Genomic DNA, 22,771 nt, shown 5'->3' on the forward strand with positions numbered 1-22,771 from the left:
AGGACAGACCTGAGAGGACAGATGGAGTTAGTGGGACGAAGTCTGAAGTAGAAATGCAGAGAGGCGGGATACTGTATTACAGCAGGTCATGCGGTATTGATCTCCACCGCTTCACAAAATGTGCATGTACTGTACAACAATAATCTAATCTCCATCCATTTATTTTTTCAGCGTATCTCGTCAGTATAAACCATGAATGGATACATTTGGGTTCTTTTATTCTTAAAATGCCTGAAGCTCTTGCCTATTTTTATCTAAAATGGCAACATATTCTCACTCCCGACTCGTCATGTTGACGCTCAGTCCAGTTTTGTTTTATGATACGTGGGGTTCACTTATGTTTTTGGTTATTCACATTATGTGTTCCATTAAATGGTTCGCACGCACTTGTAAAATATGAATCATTTTAGAAAAATGCATACTTTTTGAAATATTTTGAAGTACCTATGCCACACCTAACCCTAAACCTACCCACTTCCCAACAACATACATAAGCAGAAGGCAAATAAAAGTGAAGTAACGTGTATTTATTTATTTTATTTTTTATTATTAGAATATACAAAAAGGTACACAATTTGAGATAAAAAACAACAACAACACAGTCAGATACTGGCTGGTGCGTGTGTGTGTGTGTGTATGTGTGTGTGCATGTAAAAGTAACTTGTTAAACAGGTCAGAGTACATACAAAAGGAACAATAACAGTCGATAAATGAAGCAAGTAACATATATATATAATATATATATATAAATCAGAAAAGAAACCAATCCGTAAAATTGGTTGGGTTCAGGGAAGGAGGAGGGTGGGTCGGCCAGCCGATTGGCCGGTCGCCCAGTCAAACATTCAGCCAGTCGGACAGACGGTCGCTCGACATTGGCCTCTGGTGGGTTTACGCAAGAACAGCGCGGGTGCTAACGGCACTTGCGAGAGACATTTGAGAAGTGAAAAAGCGCACACAGTGGCCTCTCGCGGATTAGCGAAAAGAAAAACTGCAAAAATACGTACCTCCCGGGATGTATTTCGCGGTCTCCAGAAACATTCACGGGACTACGTTTTCAGAATGAGCCTGGGTTGGATATAATGATAGTAATAATGACAGTAAACGAGCAAGAAAGGACAACAGTAATAATCATTAACAACAACCTCTACAATAATAATAATAATAAAAATAAATCAAGAGTACTACACCAACTACTACTACAGAGAGTTTCTAATGTTACAACTATTACTACTGCTACTACAGCCACAACAACTACTACTACTACAACAATGTCTGCTACTACTGATACTATTACAACGACTACTACCACTGATACTACTACTACTACTATCTACTACTACTGAAACTACTACAGCAATGACTGCTACTACAACATCTACATCAACAACATCTACTACTTCTGATACTACTACTACTACTACACATCTACTACTTCTGATAACACTAAACCAACAACATCTACTACTACAGAAACTACAACTGCTACTTCAAAAAAAAAAAAAAAAACCAACACAACTACAACTACAACCGCTTCTACTACTATGACTACTACTACAAAAACTACAACAACTACAACTACCTGAATAATGACAATAGTAGAAATACTTGTAATAATGATAATGAGGAGATAACAGGAGGACAAGTCAGGACAGTAATATTAATAATGATAACAAAAGTAGAAGTAATAATATTAATGATAATAGTGAGGTGGTGAAAAACCCATATAAAAGCAATACAAACAAGTCAAGTTGTATTCCAAGTCCTGTGAAGCCATACGCTGAATTTATGCGAAGAATGACGTGATTTATAAAGTTTCAATTGTGGGAGACGATCGTGCTCCCGCTCGCTGATATCCAATAAGATACTCGGCACATTAAAATGACGCGATTGGTCTCGAGACACAGAAGGCGCCAACAGCATTCAACAACCGAAGCTGATGTGAGATGGTTTTCCATAGGTTATATTTTAATTTATCGCTATACCGTGAGTGGAGTTGGCGAACGCATTAATTCTTCCTGAAATAATTCTTGCTGCCTCAGAAGATTTGGAATATACAAATCTTTTTAATAAACTGTAACTGTAGTTGTATCCGCCTGCTATATCCTGTGTTTTATATTGACAAACGGTTGGGTTTAGTGCTAGGAGTTGGGTAAATGTGTTCGTAGTGTAACACAAGTGAAATAGTTTTGACTGACTTGATAATAAAAATTATTTTTAAATTTGTAGCAAATACCATGTTTAATTTTTATGTTATTTCGTACTGTATGTTTACATTAGTTTTGTTCTTAATATTTTTTTAATATATATATATATATATATATATATATATATATATATATATATATATATATATATATATATATATATATATATATATATATATATGGTGAACCAACAATTAATTTTTTTTCTTCAAAATGTAGCTTTTTTTTATGTAACCACTGTTACATTCAGTATGGGGGTGTGCAAGAGATCTGCAAAGAGGATGGAAACATCAACAGCCTGAGGTATCAAGACATTTGTGCTGCCCATTACTGTCACGGATTGGCCAGGCTCTTCCACCAACATCACGCATCGAGCACCTTCACCTGAGTATTAACCACGCACAGCTGCACCCAATCACTCCCATTCACTATATAAGCACACACCTCACTTCACTCATTGTCCGGTCTCGTTCCTACGAAGCGGACTCTGAGTGATACACCTCCTGGTTATCACTCCCCTTTGATCTCAGCATTTTGTACTTACCATTACTCTGTTTCCTTCCAGTCTGTCCAGTGTTCCCGGTGTCCTGTCAACGTTGTGTGTATCGTCAGTCTGTCTTCCCCGCAAGCCCTCTGGTGTGTGCATTCGGTCATCCTCAGTGTCTGTCATCCCACCTGCCACCAAGGATCATCAGTTCCACCGAACTCCATTTACATTTCATATATCATCCTTTACTGCTCAACTGTTGGAATAAACATCATTTATACTTACTCGTCTTGTTTGTCCGTCTGCTTCAATAACAGAAGACCGGACCTACAACTATCAACAGCATGAGCACTCACGATCCCCTTCAGGAGTTGGTGGATGCTTTGAAGAGAGTGCTACTACCATCTGCTCCACTTCCCGAAGCACCACCAGCACCGAGCACTTCTTCACCGTCCACCCACTCATCCAGTCCCATGGCTCGACCAGCGCCCTACTCTGGCGGGGCGGAGGAGTGCAATGGATTTCTCTTACAATGTTCTCTGGTATTCACTATGCAACCCGAGTTATACCCTACAGATCGGTCCAAAATTGCTTTCATCATTTCCCTTCTCTCTGGATCGGCTCTTCGGTGGGCTGAAACCATCTGGCAACAGTCTGGGCCGGTAACAAATTCCATTCAGTCATTCACCCAGTATTTCAAGGAGGTTTTTGGTCGCGCGGATGCTGAAGTAGCAGCCGGAGAAAAGTTATACCATCTCAAACAGGGAGCCATGTCCACTCAGGAGTATGCTCTCAGATTCCGAACTCTGGCTGCTGCGAGCGGATGGAATGAGCGATCCCTCCTCACAACCTACCGGCTCGGACTAGAGCCCAGCCTCCGGTTACAGTTGGCCGCCCTAGACGACACGATGGGGTTGGAGAAGTTCATCCAACACTCTCTGCGCTGTTCCGATCGTCTGAGGGTCTACCAGCATGATACACCACCAGTATCCCAAGCACTCCTCCGTTCGCCAGAGCCAGCCGTCCCTCCAGAACCAGAACCAATGATCAAAGAATCTGGTAGACTCACGATCACTGAGCGACAGAGGAGGCTGACCCGGGGTCTGTGCATGTACTGTGGTGCCGAAGGACATGTCAGGCTGGACTGTCCCATTCGTCCAGCACGCTCTGTGGTGAGTTTGTTCAGTTCTCCCATTGAAAAGATGCATCCTCTCACCACTAATGTCCAGTTAACTACCCCTTCTGTCTCAGTTTCAGTCACGGCCCTCATCGACTCCGGGTCAGCTGGAAATTTCATCTCGCACGCCCTCTGTCGCCGACTCCAGCTTAACACCGAAGCCTCGACGCACGTCTACCAGATTCAACCCATAACCAACGATATCCATTCTCAGGCACGTATCCATCGAAAATGTGAATCCGTCAATCTCCAAGTAGGACTGCTCCACAAAGAGGAGATTCAATTTCTGGTTCTGGAGGGTGCATCGATGGACATCATCTTAGGGCGCCCGTGGCTGGTGAAGCACGATCCCATCCTCTCTTGGGGCACAGGAGAAATAAGGAGATGGGGTGAAGAATGCAGATCCAGCTGTTTTCCCGATCTACCCTTACAAATTCAAAGACCCCTTACTGTCTACGTCACGTCTGTCGAAAGTCCAGTCGAGAAACGATCCATTCAGATCCCGAAGATCTACTCCTCATACGAGGACGTATTTTGCCCCAAGAGAGCTTCCCAGCTACCTCCACATCGGCCATGGGACTGCGCCATTGACCTGCTTCCAGATGCTCCTATGCCCAGAGGTAGGATCTACCCGTTGTCCCTTCCGGAAACAAAGGCCATGGAGGAGTACATTCAGGAGGCTCTGAGTCAGGGGTATATCCGCCCTTCCACGTCACCCGCTGCCTCAAGTTTCTTCTTCGTAGCTAAGAAGGATGGAGGGCTGCGGCCATGTATCGACTACCGAATCCTAAACCAAGGTACCGTCAAATTCCGCTATCCCCTTCCTCTCGTCCCGGCGGCCCTGGAACAGCTCAGATCCGCCAAAATTTTCACCAAGTTGGACCTCCGCAGCGCCTACAACCTGGTGAGAATACGTGAGGGGGACGAGTGGAAGACTGGGTTTGTGACCCCTACTGGACACTACGAGTATCTGGTCATGCCCTATGGTCTGGTTAACGCCCCCTCCGTATTCCAAAATTTCATCCACGAAGTCCTCCGGGAGTTCCTCCATCTCTTCGTCATAGTCTACATCGATGATATCCTGATTTACTCCCGGAGTGAGGCCGAACATCGCCACCACGTTGCGGAGGTCCTGAAAACCCTCAGGAGACATCATTTGTATCTCAAGGCTGAAAAATGCTCCTTCCACTTACCATCTGTTCAGTTCTTGGGGTACATCATAGATCAGAGAGGGGTTCGTATGGACGAGGGGAAGGTTACCTCTGTCATCTCCTGGCCAGAACCCAAAACCATAAAGGAACTCCAACGTTTCCTAGGATTTGCCAATTTCTATCGACGTTTCATCCATAATTACAGTCTCATCACCGCTCCGCTCACCACTCTGTTAAAAAACAAACCCAAAACACTACCCTGGCCTCCCGAACGTCGCAGCCTTCCAAAACCTCAAAGACTCCTTCACTCAAGCTCCACTCCTGACTCATCCTGATCCTGACTTGCCTTTTGTGGTCGAAGTAGATGCATCGACCACCGGAGTGGGAGCCATCCTATCCCAGTACCACGGTACTCCCTCATTACTCCATCCGTGTGCCTATTTCTCCCGGAAGCTCAGCCCGGCGGAAAGGAACTATGACATCGGAAATCGAGAACTTCTTGCCATCAAGCTCGCCCTGGAGGAGTGGCGACACTGGTTGGAGGGGGCCAAACATTCGTTCCAGGTAATCACAGATCATAAAAACCTACAGTACTTAAAAGATGCTAAAAGACTCTGTCCTCGTCAGGCCCGTTGGTCATTGTTCTTCTCCAGATTCCAGTTCTCTATATCATATCGACCAGGATCAAAAAATATCCGAGCAGACGCACTTTCTAGAATTCACGACCAGCATGAAACCATTGAGACACCGGCCAAGATCCTTCCCGATCAGATCACTATCTGTCCCATCCAATGGTCCGCTCCAACAGTAGTTGCCACTCCAGAATCCAGAACTCCGCCGGGCTGTCCCCCCAATCGACGCTTCATCCCTGAAAATCAACGGGTAGATCTCATTCATTCCAGCCATACATCTCTGGGCACAGGGCATCCTGGGGCCAACAACACCCTCTCGCTGCTATCCCAACGCTTTTGGTGGCCGAACATGGCGAGGGATGTGAGGAGATTCGTCCAAGGCTGCAGAGAATGCGCTATGTCAAAGAGTCCCCGACATCTACCTGCTGGCAAACTCCATCCCTTGCCCATCCCAAACCGCCCCTGGTCACACCTAGGAGTTGACTTCATGACAGACCTCCCATTGTCTGAAGGTAACACCTGCATTCTAGTCATCGTAGATCGATTCTCAAAATTCTGTCGATTGATTCCTTTGAAAGGTCTACCCACAGCCCTAGAGACCGCCGAAAACCTGTTCAACCACGTCTTTCGAAATTTTGGGTTACCAGAAGATATAGTCTCGGACCGAGGACCCCAATTTATCTCCAGACTATGGAAAGCATTCTTCAGACTCCTAGGTGTGACCGTAAGCCTCTCGTCTGGCTATCACCCTCAAACCAACGGCCAGACAGAGAGGAAAATTCAGGAAGTGGGGCGGTTCCTCAGGACCTTCTGTCACGGTCACCAAAACTCCTGGAGCCAGTTTCTGGGCTGGGCGGAATACGCCCAGAATTCCCTGCGGCAACCTACCACCGGACTTACGCCATTCCAATGTATCCTAGGGTTCCAACCTCCACTCTTTCCATGGGATGGCGCACCATCTGATGTCCCCGCAGTGGATTACTGGTTCCGGGAGAGCGAGAGAGTCTGGGACGATGCTCATCACCATCTTCAGAGGGCAGTACGCAGAACAAAGGAGGTATCCGATAAGAGGAGGATTCCAGGTCCCATCTATACTCCAGGGCAGAAGGTCTGGCTTTCCACTCGAGATATCCGTTTGCGACTGCCCTCCCGAAAACTAAGTCCCAGATTTGTTGGTCCCTTCACCATCCTGGAACAGGTCAACCCCGTCACTTATAAGTTACAGTTACCTCCACAGTACAGAATCCACCCCACATTCCACGTGTCCCTTCTAAAACCCTTTCACGATCCTCTGATTCCCTCCACAGAGCCTGGTCATGAAGAGGAACCTCCTCCCCCACTGATGTTAGAAGAAGGGGCCATCTACCAAGTCAAGGACATCCTACGGTCCCGGCGTCGTGGTGGTCAGCTTGAATACCTCGTTGACTGGGAAGGATACGGTCCCGAAGAAAGGTCATGGGTCCCCAGATCCGATATATTAGATCCCGCACTTATGGAAGAGTTCCACTCCAATCACCCAGAATTTCCAGCACCTCGAGGACGAGGTAGACCACCACGACGTCGGAGGTTCAGGCCCTCAGGAGCGGGCCCTGGGGAGGGGGGTAATGTCACGGATTGGCCAGGCTCTTCCACCAACATCACGCATCGAGCACCTTCACCTGAGTATTAACCACGCACAGCTGCACCCAATCACTCCCATTCACTATATAAGCACACACCTCACTTCACTCATTGTCCGGTCTCATTCCTACGAAGCGGACTCTGAGTGATACACCTCCTGGTTATCACTCCCCTTTGATCTCAGCATTTTGTACTTACCATTACTCTGTTTCCTTCCAGTCTGTCCAGTGTTCCCGGTGTCCTGTCAACGTTGTGTGTATCGTCAGTCTGTCTTCCCCGCAAGCCCTCTGGTGTGTGCATTCGGTCATCCTCAGTGTCTGTCATCCCACCTGCCACCAAGGATCATCAGTTCCACCGAACTCCATTTACATTTCATATATCATCCTTTACTGCTCAACTGTTGGAATAAACATCATTTATACTTACTCGTCTTGTTTGTCCGTCTGCTTCAATAACAATTACATTACAAACCACAGGAGAGGGCAAATTCTCCAGCAGGATAGCGCTCCTCATACTTCAGCCTCCAAATCTCATACTTCAGCCTCCAAATCAAAGTTCCTGGAAGCAAAGAAGGTCAAGGTGCTCCAGGATTGGCCAGTCCAGTCACCAGACATGAACATTATTGAGCATGTCTGAGGTAAGATGGAGGAGACACTGAAGATGAATCCAAAGAATCTCAATGAACTCTGGGAGTCCTGCAAGAACGCTTTCTTTGCCATTCCAGATGACTTTATTAATCAGTGAATTGAGTCATTGCAGAGATGTATGGATGCAGTCCTCCAAGCTCATGATGGAGTCAGACACAATATTCATTCTGTTTCCACTGCAGCATGACCACATATTCTATACTGTATGTTATTTATGTGACAAGACTTTTGTCTAAGTAAAGTCAGACCTTACTGTCCTAATTAAATCATTAATAATCAAGGCATGATCATCTTTTATTTTGGCACAATAAGCGTAATATAGAGGCCTTTGCCTTTTATATGAGCCACTTCTGATACCAAATGATCAACTAGAAGTCAAGTTAAGTTGTTCTTAAAACTTGGATTGGCGACAAGACTTTTACTCAGGTAGTGTATGGCTAATTTTCATATTTGGATGGAAACATAGCTATTTTGGATACAAAAATTAGGAACCAAAACACATTTCTGTCCTCATGTATTCATCCTTCAAAACAGGTTTGAGTTCTTTCTTCTGTTGAACACAATGGAAGATCTAATAAAGGTACTGAGGGATGTTGGGAATTTAGTATTTTTGTTCCTACTATGGAAGTCAGTGCCTGTTTTTTTTTCCCTTCATGATATCTTTTACCTTCAACAAAAATTAATTGTCTGTCCCTTTAAGGCAGTATTCAAGGCAACAATAAAAGATCAGTGAGTTATTAAATCACTGCTGCAAAACTTTCCTTTTCTCAGAAAAAGTTAATGTGCAGAAAGGTCAATGATTCCAATAACCCACTGCTCAGAAATCCCTCAGAGAAATGACTCACGCTATCAAACCCAGAACAGTCACTGCAGAAAAACACTTGACTCTGTTCATATAATAAACAAGACTTCAACTGTTTTTTATATCAAGTTGTTGCATAACTGCATGTTAACACGTGTTTTTACACGGCTGTATGGAATACTTGATTCTGATTGGTCAGTGGCGACATTCCAAGGTATGATATTCCAAGATAACAACCGCTAAATAACACAGACCTATACGGGAACTTCGAATCATCTTGACTATCAGTGAACACGTTCAAATCTATATGAATTATGAATAATGTACAAGTTAGTGTATACTCCATCAGCTGTTTTCGTTTCTGTCAGCTTTGCATTTTTGACTGTTTGGCGCCATCTTGTGACTGAATAATGCACAGGTTAGTGTATACTCCATCAGCTGTTTTCGTTTCTGTCAGCTTTGCATTTTTGACTGTTTGGTGCCATCTTGTGACTGAATAATGTACAAGTTAGTGTATACTCCATCAGCTGTTTTCGTTTCTGTCAGCTTTGCATTTTTGACTGTTTGGTGCCATCTTGTGACTGAATAATGTACAAGTTAGTGTATACTCCATCAGCTGTTTTCGTTTCTGTCAGCTTTACATTTTTGACTGTTTGGCGGCATCTTGTGACTGAATAATGTACAAGTTAGTGTATACTCCATCAGCTGTTTTCGTTTGTGTCAGCTTTGTGTTTTTGACTGTTTGGCGCCATCTTGTGTCTGAATAATGCGCAGGTTAGTGTATACTCCATCAGCTGTTTTCGTTTCTGTCAGCTTTGCATTTTTGACTGTTTGGCGCCATCTTGTGACTGAATAATGTACAAGTTAGTGTATACTCCATCAGCTGTTTTCATTTCTGTCAAGCTTTGCATTTAATTAAAGAATTAATAAATTATTACGGCTCAGAACAATGTTTTGTGTCTAATTTGTGGCAAGTAGTTCTGTAATAAGAGGAATAAAGTACATCCAGGATGGTTGTTTTCACAGAATAAAAACCCTTCAGTCTTACAACAATGCTCCGCTTTGCATCAGGCTGCCAGTAACCTTCTGGATGTTCTTTATCCCTAAATTAATAAGTTCTTCCACTTTGATTGTAGTGTAAGTGATGTTTACTCTAATTGAGTCTGTACCTGAGGAGATCCATCCGAGCCGTTCTCCCTGGTCTTCCTCGCCAGCCTCTTCTTCTTCTTGTGCAGTGGTTTGGACTCCAGGATCATCTCCTCCAGCTCAAATGTGGGGTCACAGTTCAGACGCCGCCTCTGACATCATACAAACACTCATTTATATACATATACAGTTGTATATAACATAAGTTAAAATGATTCACCTTGATGTGATTTCTTTACAAATATTTCCCTAAGGATGTTTAACAAAGCAAGGAACGTATCACAGTATTTCCTGTAATATTTTTTCTTCTGGAGAAAGTCTTATTTGTTTTATTTCGGCTAGATTAAAAGCAGTTTAGAATAAAAAAATATCATTTTAAGGTTAATATTATTACCCCTCTTAAGCAATATTTGTTTTTCAATTGTCTACAGAACAAACCATCATTATACATTGTTTTGCCTACTTACCCTCCCAATCCAAGTTAACCTAATTAACCTAGTTAAGCCTTTAAACACATTATTGATATAGTATATAACCAAGCACATGTGGCCAGAACACAAACAAGTCGCATTTAATTTAGTGTTACACTTTAAAAAATCTAAATAAATCCAAGCAAAATGCAAACAGGCATCTCTAGCTCCACCCATGCCCCGCCTCTTTACCCATTTTTGGGTTTCGACAAGTACATTTCAACACCAAAGACGGTTTACACTTGGTATTAACATGCATCTTCATTAATCTAATATGGATATGACTGAAACTGCAATTCATCGACTGGCCACTGGGGGCTGGCTACAAAACCAGCGTAATGTCCATATTTTTTACAGTCTATAGATAGATCGATAGATACTCATGTGGTCGAATGCATTTAAACAACCACAAAAAAACCCTGACCTCATTTTTAAAAATTAAAGAACATAAAGAAATTAGGACAGTGGTCAAAAATGCAAAAAGAAGCGATTAAAATATAATTAGGACTAAATCTGAAAGGTATTTGATAAAATCACACTTCAAAATGACTAAATGTTATCAGATTAGATATGCCCAGACAGAAAAGTTTAACACTGCCTGTTCTTTTCTCAAATCTCACTTCACTTTTTTGTTGAGGCAGTTTCAGAATCCAGCAGTTTTGCAGAGCATTTCAAACAGCATAAAGCCACTTTCAGCTGTCAGATCTTCAATAGTAACCACATCAAAAGGATCGTTCCTAATGAATGTTTTTTCAGGGTTCAGCTGATGGACATTCCCAAGATTCACAGCTTCAAAAGCACTCGATCCAGACTAATTATCATAAATCTGAACAAGGCTTGCCAAGCGTAACGTAAATCGAAGTAGCTTCACCTGCAAAAACGCTCCGATTGTTTAAGCAGTCTTTATGCTTTTTATTTAATTACGTAGTTATTATGAACCTATTTAGGTTTTTGTATGGTTTATTAAGTAGCTATTGTACTGTATGTACAGTTAAATTATGTTTGCATAATAACCTACACTTAAAAAAAATCTGTTAATAATCATTTTCCATATTTTGTGATTCACTTGTGTTTATTTACTGTTGTTAATTGAATTATGAGAACTTTATCTCTGCTCTGTCAACTTTTAATGATGAAAATTTAACTCCACAGTTTACCAAAGTGACTTTTATTGACATTTTAGTAGTTTGAAACAATAAATTGTACAAGAAAGGTACTGGCAGTTTATTATTAGGCTTTTGTACCGTAATTTAAAACACCAATAGAGACAATATATTACTTCAAACTATTGAAAACGTCAGGATAACTCACCTTTTCAACCTTTTCAAGATTGAAAGCTGCTGGAGTTAAAATCAAGGTCCCATAATGCCAACCCAGGCTTATTCTGAAAACGTACCGCTATATACATTTATGGAGAGCACCAAATACCTCCCAGGAGCTACGTTTTTTTTGTAGTTTTTGTTTTTACGAATCCACCAGAGGCCGCTTGTGCACTTTTTCAGATCTCAAATTTCTCTCGAGTGCCATTCGTGCCTGCTGTTCTCGTGTTATCCACCAGAGGCCGCTGTCTGACCGATCGACTGACCCACCCTCTTCCTAAACCAAACCAAGTGTTTTCAAGAGCCCCGATTGACCCTCCCACCCCCTTCCATAAACCCAACTGACGGTTTTCAAAAGCAATCCAGAAAAAGAAAGCCTTCGTCTGATTTTTACCACGTTTTCAGATTTTACCACATACTCACTCTTTTTTTCACTTGTTTATCAAATTTTTTGGCTTCTGTTTTTATCTTACTCTTTGTCTTATTATTGTCTTATTTTATAACTTTCTGGAACCGTTCTTCACCAGACTTGAACCCTGTCGTCATGGTCAACTCCTCTCTGCGTCTCAAGTCTGCTGATGTACATGGCGAGCTACTGGACAAACTGGCGCAGGAAAGCCGTCCATATGGAGGTAAGTGTTGAGCTGGTAGCGCGAAAAGGAATAGCGTCATACCGCCCCGTAGTGTTCATTTTAAAGATGAAATACAGCCATACTGTACGTATCTCTGGCTGCATAATACACAATCTTTAGAAATGTATACAGGGCTACATTTTCAGAATGAGCCTGTGTTGCATAATGCAATTAAAGTATATATATATATATATATATATATATATATATATATATATATATATATATATATATATATATATATATATATATATATATATATATATACACACACACATACATATTTATTATATAATATATCTAACAACATGAACCACAATAGACAGAAAGCTGCTAATTAATAGATATTTTACAGTATGGATAGATATACTGTACCAAGAGAGTAGACAGGATAGCAACAGTTATGCAACTCTTACTTTGTCCAACAGTCAACTATTTCAGTTTTATTAATTAAACATGTACATTTTTATATATATATATATATATATATAAATGTATATATACACAAAATAAAATCTAAAGTAAATATTAAAAACAAAACAAAAGAAGAAAACTTCAATAACTAAATGAAATGTTCTCAATTTTCATTTTTTTCAAAAGCATTTTATACATTTTTTACCTTTTCTAGTGTGATTTTTGGTGAACTAATCAATCCAATTAGCAATATAAATTTTTTACTTGGATCTCGATTATAATATTATGGCTGAACCATCTTGATTTATGCATGATCACGTCTGAATGAGACTGTGCTGATTCAAATTCATATTCAATCAACAACTAACATCTGACAATCAAAACATTGACGGCGTTTACATGGATATCAGTAATCGAAGTATACGCCTTAATCTGACTAAGACAATAATATGATTGAGGTGTTTACATGAGCTGCTTTTTGGATGTTCCTTTCATGATCCCGTTTTACATGTTACAGCACATACTTACGTTATTGCCTCACCACGATATCCACATTTCTATCAGTGTTTCGTGCAGTTTCGGGTGTTTAATTTTTAATTTGACGACTTTAACTGCGGTTTGGAACTTTCACTTTTATTCAGGAACATTTCATGCATGGCCCTGTGACAAACCGAGGTATTGGATGCGCTTATAAAGTAAGGACTGCTGGAAGAGTGTTGTTTCAATGGAATTTGATACCGCACGCCGAATAGGAGAAAAAAAACCCCGCATTTGTGTGTCTGTGGTCTTTCACTGACTCGGTAGGTGTAGAATAGTGTCAAACAGCTGTGTGTGTGTGTGTATGGGATACCCTGTTACTAGATGTGGCAAAACATCCTACACTACGGTTATAGTTTGATTGCTGTGTTTACATGTCCATACTGTACTTCAGTAATGCCACTAAAATAGGAATACTCCACATGTCTGAATTTCATTTCTGTTTAGTTCCTTTATAAGTTGGATTAAGGTAATTAAAATTCGCTGTTTACACGTTAGCCTCTTAATCAGAGTATTGTCTTAATTGTATTAAAATCAGATTATCGGTGTCCTGGTAAACATACTCACTGTTTCTTATTTACAATATAACAATCAGTTTCTACAGTACAAACCCTGATTTTAAAGTATATTTGTGTCAGCATGTGCATCTCTTTATTTGCAGTGCGAGTGTCTGTTTCCTATTCTTACATTAGGGAGGAATCCAGGAGGGATTTGTTTGCTGAGCACAGCATCCCAGTTGACATCCGAGAGATATTCCAGATCTTGGAGCTCCGAGAGACTGGAAATCCTCTTCTGAGCATCCACACACAGCAGCTGACAGCAGGGGACAGAAACAAACTTCAACTCCTGTGGTATTACATCATGCTCAAGACAATTAATAAATGAATAATGTGTGAGTACATTTACGCTCGTATGATTAATGTTACCATATTTAGGAGGGATTTGATCCCTGAAGACCAGGCCGCAGGGTAACAGGGCTGTGCTTTGTGGAACGTCTGCAGGATCTCATTGGCTGGTGTGTTGGTGCGCATGATGTATGGCCTCTAAGGAGAAAAAGAAATCAGCCTTTTTTTTCCATGCAAGCACTTTTACTGGTAACTATCATTGACACTTGACAGTATCGGAATATAGAGTTATTGAAAATGACTTTTCTTGAAATAGGTTCGTTTTATAACTCTGCTAGGGTTAAAATTATATATATATATATATATATATATATATATATATATATAATATTATAAGTATATAATATATAAAAAAATACAAGTCAGAAACATTGTAAATACACTCACCGGCCACTTTATTAGGTACACCTGTTCACCTGTTCGCTGACGCAAATTTTTAACCAGCCAATCACATGGCAGCAACTCAATACATTTAGGTATGTAGACATGGTCAAGATAATCTGCTGCAGTTCAAACCGAGCTTCAGAATGGAGAAGAAAGGGGATTTAAGTCACTTTGAACGTGGCATGGTTGTTGGTGTCAGACGGGCTGGTCTGAGTATTTCAGAAACTGCTGATCCACTGGGATTTTCGCACACAACGATCTCTAGGGTTTACAGAGAATGGTCTGAAAAAGAGGAAATATCCAGTGAGCGGCAGTTCTGTGGGAACAAATGCCTTGTTGATGCCAGAGGAGAATGGCCAGACTGGTTCCAGCTGATAGAAAGGCAACAGTAAGTCAAATAAACTCGTTACAGCCGAGGTCTGCAGAAGAGCATCTCTGAACACACAACACGTCCAACCTTGAGGCGGATGGGCTACAGCAGCGGAAGACCACACCGGGTGCCACTCCTGTCAGCTAAGAACAGGAAACTGAGGCTACAATTCACACAGGCTCACCAAAACTGGACAATAGAAGATTGGAGAAATGTTGCCTGGTCTGATGAGTCTCCATTTCTGCTGCCACATTCAGATGGTCGGGTCAGAATTTGGCGTCAGCAATATGAAAGCATGAATCCATCCTGCCTTGTATCAACAGTTCAGGCTGGTGGTGGTGGTGTAATGGTGTGGGGGATATTTTCTTGGCACACTTTGGGTCCATTAGTACCAATTGAGCATCGTGTCAACGCCACAGCCTACCTGAGTATTGTTGCTGACCATGTCCATCCCTTTGTGACCACAATGTCTCCATCTTCTGATGGCTACTTCCAGCAGGATAACGCACCATGTCATAAAGCGTGAATCATCTCAGACTGGTTTCTTGAACATGACAATGAGTTCACTGTACTCAAATGGCCTCCACAGTCACCAGAGCTCAATCCAATAGAGCACCTTTGGGATGTGGTGGATTCGCATCATGGACAATTCTGACAAATCTGCAGCAACTGTGTGATGCTATTATGTCAATTTGGAGCAAAATCTCTGATTGAATCCTTGTTGAATCAAAATCCTTGTTGAATCTTTGCCATGAAGGATTAAGGCAGTTCTGAAGGCAAAAGAGGGTCCAACCCAGTACTAGTAAGGTGTACATAATAAACTGGCCAGTGAGGGTATAAAATTGATCAAAAAATACACATATACCTCACAAATAGGCAAGTCTAAAAAAGTGAGATTTCAGGCATACTGTTGAGTTTTAGCTAAGCATAAATCATTGAATCGCATTAGGCCATTAGCACCTCCGTCAAAATATTAAAAATATGAGCTCTTTTTGGTTTGTTTGGGTCTATTGTGTTAGGGTACACTTCAGCTGAGCTGCACTGTAGTTAGTTTACAAGAAGACCAAGATCAACTCTTCAGCAGTATAGGTTTGCTTGTTTGGCACACAACAGGGTTTGGAAGCCTGAGTTTATATCAAATGAACCGCACTAATGGTGTGTTCACACTTGGCAGGTTTGGTTCAATTTAAACTACCTCTGGTCTGTTTGCTCAGTTTGCACGGTTCATTTACCAGTACAGACTGTATGTGTGAAAGGAGCTAATGAAACTTTTCTATTTCTAGTCTGCTGATTCTCAGCACCACGTAATGAGTTTTAACCCTTTCACGCTTAAGTTTGAATACTTTCGCTGACACCCCCTGAGTTTTTTACTGTGACCTTTATTTATGCCTTGCTTTAAAGTTCCCATGAAGATGCATATTTTATCACGTGAAACATAGCGCAAATGGTGTGTGGATACAGTTGAAGTCAGGTATTCGCCCTCCTGTAAATTTTTTATTTTTCAATTATTTCCCAAATGATCAACAGAAATTAGTCCAAAACACTCGAAAAATGTGGATTTTTTTTATTTTTATTTATTTATTTATTTATTTATTTATTTATTTATTTATATATATTTTTTTATTTACTTACTTATTTTATTTATTTTTTCACATTTTTCAAGTGCCTTGGACTACTTTCTGTTGATGTTTTGATGAATCCCTTACCCAAAGAGCTCCGACCAAATACTTGCAGTTACCCCTGAGCGCTTTTTGTTTGTTTTTCTGGATTTCCCAAATGATGTTTAACAGAGCAAGGATTTTTTTCACAGTATTTCCTATAATTTTTTTTCCCCTTGAAGAAAGTCTTATTTGTTTTATTTTGGCTAGAATAAAAGCAGTTTTTAATTTAAAAAAAAAATCCCTTTAAGGTCAATATTATTAGCTCTCTTAAGCAATATTTGTTTGGGGATTGTCTACAGAACAAGCCGTTTAGCAATGACCTGCCTAATTACCCTAACTTTAACCTAATTAACCTAGTTAAGCCTAGTGTCTTGAAAAATACCTAGTAAAATATTATTTACTGTCATCATGGAAATGAGTTATTAAAACTATTATTTTTAATAATCTATTATATTTAGAAATGTGTTGAAAAAATCTTCTTTCCGTTAAACAGAAATTAGGGAAAAAATATACAGGAAAAATAATAATGCAGAAGGGATAATGATTCAGACTTTAGCTGTATATTGTGTTTGGTTTCTTTTTTTCCCTTTTCTGCAAATATCCTAATCATACTGTGAAACATCTGTTATTCTGATTCTCAAATATGTGTAAGAACATGAATTTTGTCTTTTAAACTGCTTAATAATGATCATACAACAAGCTAAATATATTTATTTAAATATATTTAAATAAATTTAATAATGGCAGATTATTTTGCTTGTTTTAGGAAAAATCCCACTTCAATTTTACATATTATTTCTGGAAACAAAACAAGAAAAAACAAAACAAACAAAAAACTATTTAAGAATTTTTAGATATTTGGTAGTGTTGGGGTCGAGTCCACCTTTGTCAAGTCCAAGTCTGAGTCCTTAACATGTATGTATATATATATGTGTATATATATATATATATATATATACACACACACAACAGTTCTGTCTGGTTCTTGAATCTGATTGGCTGATATTTACAATGTTTCTGACTTGTTTTATTATTTTATATATTATATACTTATAATATTATATATATATATATATTTATATATATATATATATATATATATATATATATATATATATATATATATATATATATATATATATATAAATATATATATATATATATATATATATATATATATATATATATATATATATATATATATATATATATATATATATATATATATATATATATATATATATATATATAATTTTAACCCTAGCACTCGTACAGCCTCTTCACCCTTGCAGCTGTTGGACAAAAGGCAAGACCGTCAGCTGCAGATGTGTGTGAATGGTAGAAGTAAGTCATTCCTCTTACAAAAGGGTTTTTGAGACTCTCTGTGTTTGACTTTCTTTTTTATACACACAGTTTTTTAATGCTGCCGTATAAACGCAATATTACACACATAGCAGTGCGCTATGGCTACATATTGTCAATGGTGGGACCCTAAGGCACTCGGACTGCACCCTCAAGCCAACGCACGCCTTCCACCAAAGCAGAAGTACAGCAATATTACACTGATACTCGTGTGATATTGCTCATTGCTATGTATAATTATCTATACATAATAAATACACACATATAGTACTGTACATACATGCAAACCTTTATTTATAATTGTGGTTAATCTTTGCTCAGCACTAGAAGAGAGCAAATCTGGTGAAATGTGTGTTTCGCCAATATTGATGTAAGCTACAGGCCTATATCGGCTGATTTTTTTAACAAAACAATATACAATTTACAAAATATATTGGTTGGTCTCTTGATTTTAACATCACTAAACAAGGTGACACCCTGATCACACCCTAATTGTAAAGTTAAACACCAGATGCAGTTTGCCTGAAGGTGTAAAAGTGGCTTTGATTCTGTTTAGGTTATTGTTTAAGAGTCCCTCACCTGTCCACGAAGAAGCTCATACGCAGTGATGCCTAAAGACCACCAGTCCACAGCGAAAGAGTAACCTGGATGTGTGCCCTCCACCAGCTGGAAGAGTTCTGGGGCTTCAGCAATGCAAAAGACAGTGCAAAGATTATGTCTAAAGTACAGTTAATGGAACATCCCACATGTTGCACTGCTTCTAGTTTACAGGTATCTGTGGCGATTTCAAATGGCAGACAATCGAATTAAAGACACAATTATTGGCTCTCCTGTGAAATTTGTAGTATTTTTGTTTAATATTTCCCAAGTGATGATTAATAAGAGAATATTCCAGTATTTGCTATTAGTTTAACCTTCTGGAGAAAGTATTATTTCCTATAAGTTTGACTGAAATAGGAAGGACGGAGGATAAAATGATGATGACCCTTTATCAATGTTAAAGAAATAAAGTATAAAAAGCTCTCACCCATATACGGCTTTGTTCCTGCAATAGATGTGGCTTTTAAGTCTTCCTTCACAATAGCAGCTATGTTGAAATCAGTCAGGTGTGCATGACCTGCAAAGAAGACATAAAATATATAAGCATATATAAAAGAGCATATATAAAAGAGAATTAAACACTTATCTTACTTTAACTGCTTTTAAAGGGGTCCTATTATGCCCATTTTTACACAATGTAAAATAAGTCTATGATGTTCCTAGAGAGAGAGAGTGTGTGAGTGTGTGTGGGAAGTTTCAGCTCAAAATATCACACAGATAATGCTTTATAACTCTTTGAAACTGACCCTTTTAGGTTTTAGTGACTATCGCTTTAAGATTGTGCTCTTTTCAAAAGAGGGCGGAGCTATAAATGCCTGTGTGTTAGCATCATAGACTGTAAAATATATGGACGTAGTATTTGTGACGTCACCCATAGGTTTCTGAACACTGCAAAAGAAGCTGCAAGTAGGCGCGGCCAACTGTCGCCATTTTGTCATCGCACCCAGGGCGTTATACCAAACAAGGGCAAAGAGGCGGAGAGTGGGCGGAGCTACAGACACCTGCTGGCATTTTGCTTGGACCTGTCTTAAACAGACTTTACTTTGGGAGAATGCTTAATACCTAATACCGGTGACTCGTTTGTGTTCTGACCACATGTGCTTGGTTGTACACAACATCAATAAAGTGTTTAGACTTTTAAAAACACTGTTGTAATACATCGAGCCACTAAACATTGTTCTTATGACGTTTTTCTACAGGAGGAAAATGTGAATTACTTCCAAACACTTCAGATATAGTCTGTGTTAGTAAAGACATGTGGTACAGGTGAATTGGGTAGGCTAAATTGTCTGTAGTGTATGTATGTGAATGCAAGAGTGTATGGATGTTTCCAAGAGATGGGTTGCAGCTGAAAGGGCATCCGCTGCGTAAAACATATGCTGGATAAGTTGGCGGTTCATTATGCTGTGGTGACCCCGGATTAATAAAGGGACTAAGCCGAAAAGAAAATGAATGATTGAATGATCTTGACTTTCTCGTGCTCTGTCGACTTTTGATGTTGGAAATTCATCTCTACAGTTTAACAAAGTGACTTTATTGACATTTTAGTCGTTTTAAATAATATAATGTATAAGAAATAATATATGAAGAGAAATAATGCTGTGAAATAACAGAAAATGTGCTGGCAGTTTATCATAAGGTTTTTGTAGCGTAATATACAACAGCAGCCCAGACAATCTAGCACTGCAAACTATTAAAATGTTCATAAAAGTCACTTTTTTAACCTTTCAAGGTTAAAAGTTGTTGGAAGAAAGATCCCATAATACAATTCAAAAGCATAAATAAATGGGAAAATAGCAAATAAACACATATAACACAAAATACAGAAAAATTTTACAGATTTTTTTGTACAGTGAACTGTTAGCATGCTCATCCTCAATGGTTTTTTGCTCTGTGTACTGCTTTGTGTACTGTTCAAACTGGCTACCATTTCGTTATGTTGGGGCCTGTTTTTGCCCCGTTGACTTCAATTATAACCACATTTTTTGATTGCAAAGCCATGACACCAAAATAATCATGCATTGTTGATTGTTGGTGGTTTTCCCTGTTGGGAAAAGTTCAAATTTGCAATTTTTACTGTTGATCATCAGTTGGCAGCAGGGGCGTTGCTAGACATAAAGCTCTACTGGGGCACGTACCCCCTTCTCCCATCTCAAAAAAAAAAACCAAAAAACAAAAAACAAACAAAAAAAATATATATATACACACTACATATATAAATATAAATACACTATATATATATATATATATATATATATATATATATATATATAATACCTATATATATATTTATAAATACACCATATGGTTTTACAACGCATGAGCGGCGCATAACAAGCAGGTAACCTGCTTTTATGGCGCGCATGTTTACTACCGGGACTCTCAGAAGAAGAGCAGCACGTGCGAGAGGCGCGCGTGTTCTCTGTGCACACGCGGAGATGCGTCAGTTTGCTTTTTGATTAAACTACATTGCTTTCACCAGCGTTGGTTCGGTTGCACATAGGGAATAAACGTCTTTATTTCGGAATTACCACTCTTAATAAATACACTTGCAAATGAAGTAAATCATATCTCAATGCATTTACTGGGGCACTGGAGATTTTCACTGGGGCACATGGGTCTAGCGACGCCCCTGGTTGGCAGCATTAACCCTTTAGATAGGCCTGTGTAAGAAAGCTTTAGACTTTTATAGGGAGTTGTATGGAGTAAAACAGCAGATTATAGTGTGTGCATAAATACACTTACTATGTTTACTATGCTCTGCAAGCTGAGCAACTTTGATTTTCTCAAACATATCAAGGTAAGTGCGCTAAGGTCTCTCTCACACTCTCTCTCACACACACACACATACAGACCCACATTATACTCCATATAACCATATAATTTTAAGCCAGAAAATAGCCTTTTTTTGCACTGCAATTGATGATAAACAGTAAAAATTATACTTTTTTTTTACATATTTTACCTCTTTCCAACATGTACAACCAGCAACCATCAAGAAAGCATGATTAAATGCTGTCATGGCTTTGCAATCAAAAAATGTGATTATAATGGAAGTGAATGGGGCAAAAACAGCCTCCAACATAATGAAAGGGTGGTCAATTTAAATGTATTGTTGAATTTGTAAACTAGAATTTCTAAGCATTTTCCCAAAATATGTGTCAAAATAAGATTTGTCACCAAAATCCTTTCATTTGCTGAAACACAGAGACATTTATGGTCAAATTAAGACTCAAAAATCACCCCAGAGTGGATGAAAACGTCCCCAACACCACATAGGGGTTAATCCATGCAGTCATCTCGGCCCATGGCTATTAGTTTTCTATTGAGATTGTTCTTAAGGCAATCACCTGAGCCCTGTTACTAATTACTCTGCAGGGAAATGATGCATTGACAACATCGACCTGCTGACGGCCTCACAAAAACCGAATTTTATAACTATCCTGAGCGTTGACGTCATGAGCACAAATCATTCTGACACTTTTAAGACCCCCATCAGACAAAACAAACAGTCACTCGCAAAGGTATAAACTATAACTATAAATTGTGTTTTCACAACGTTTCATCATTAGTCGGCCATATTGGAGAGCAGAATGTAAACAATGGCACTGAACCGAACGGTGATCGGTGATTATTGCTGGAGGAAATGATCAATTATTGTAATTTTGCTGGCTGTCCTAATTGGTCAGACCAGAAATATAAGAAATAAAACATTAACACTACCTGACAAAAGTCTTGTCGCCTATCCAAGTTTTATTTGACTTCTAGTTAATCATTTGGTATCAGAAGTGGCTCATATAAAAGGCAAAGGTCTCTAGATTACGCTGCTTTTACAAAAATAAAAGATGATCATGCCTTGATTATTAATGATTTAATTAGGACAGTAAGGTCTGACTTTACTTAGACACAAGTCTTGTCACATAAATAACATACAGTATAGAATATGTGGTCATGCTGCAGTGGAAACAGAATGAATATTGTGTCTGACTCCATCATGAGCTTGGAGGACTGCATCCATACATCTCTGCAATGACTCAAATCACTGATTAATAAAGTCATCTGGAATGGCAAAGAAAGAGTTCTTGCAGGACTCCCAGAGTTCATCAAGACTCTTTGGATTCATCCTCAATGCCTCCTCCATCTTAGCCCAGATATGCTCAATAATGTTCATGTCTGGTGACTGGGCTGGCCAATTTTGGAGCACCTTGACCTTTTTTGCTTTCAGGAATTTTGATGTGGAGGCTAAAGTAT

The 22,771-nt window shown here is 39.5% G+C and overlaps 1 protein-coding gene across 1 annotated transcript in view; it reads right to left on the reverse strand.

The window, feature by feature from the left end:
• stk32a (serine/threonine kinase 32A) overlaps positions 1 to 22,771 on the reverse strand; it is a 103,493-nt gene that overhangs the window by 9,499 nt on the left and 71,223 nt on the right. Inside the window, exons 7-11 of the mRNA XM_056446517.1 lie at positions 18,948 to 19,037; positions 18,500 to 18,603; positions 14,165 to 14,281; positions 13,926 to 14,051; positions 9,890 to 10,018 (exon numbers count right to left, since the gene is read on the reverse strand). Coding sequence (XP_056302492.1) covers positions 9,890 to 10,018; positions 13,926 to 14,051; positions 14,165 to 14,281; positions 18,500 to 18,603; positions 18,948 to 19,037 — 566 coding nt within the window. The remainder of the gene's footprint in view (positions 1 to 9,889; positions 10,019 to 13,925; positions 14,052 to 14,164; positions 14,282 to 18,499; positions 18,604 to 18,947; positions 19,038 to 22,771) is intronic.

Source organism: Danio aesculapii, chromosome 21 (assembly GCF_903798145.1).
Source record: "Danio aesculapii chromosome 21, fDanAes4.1, whole genome shotgun sequence".
In the NCBI taxonomy this organism is placed as follows: Eukaryota; Metazoa; Chordata; class Actinopteri; order Cypriniformes; family Danionidae; genus Danio; species Danio aesculapii.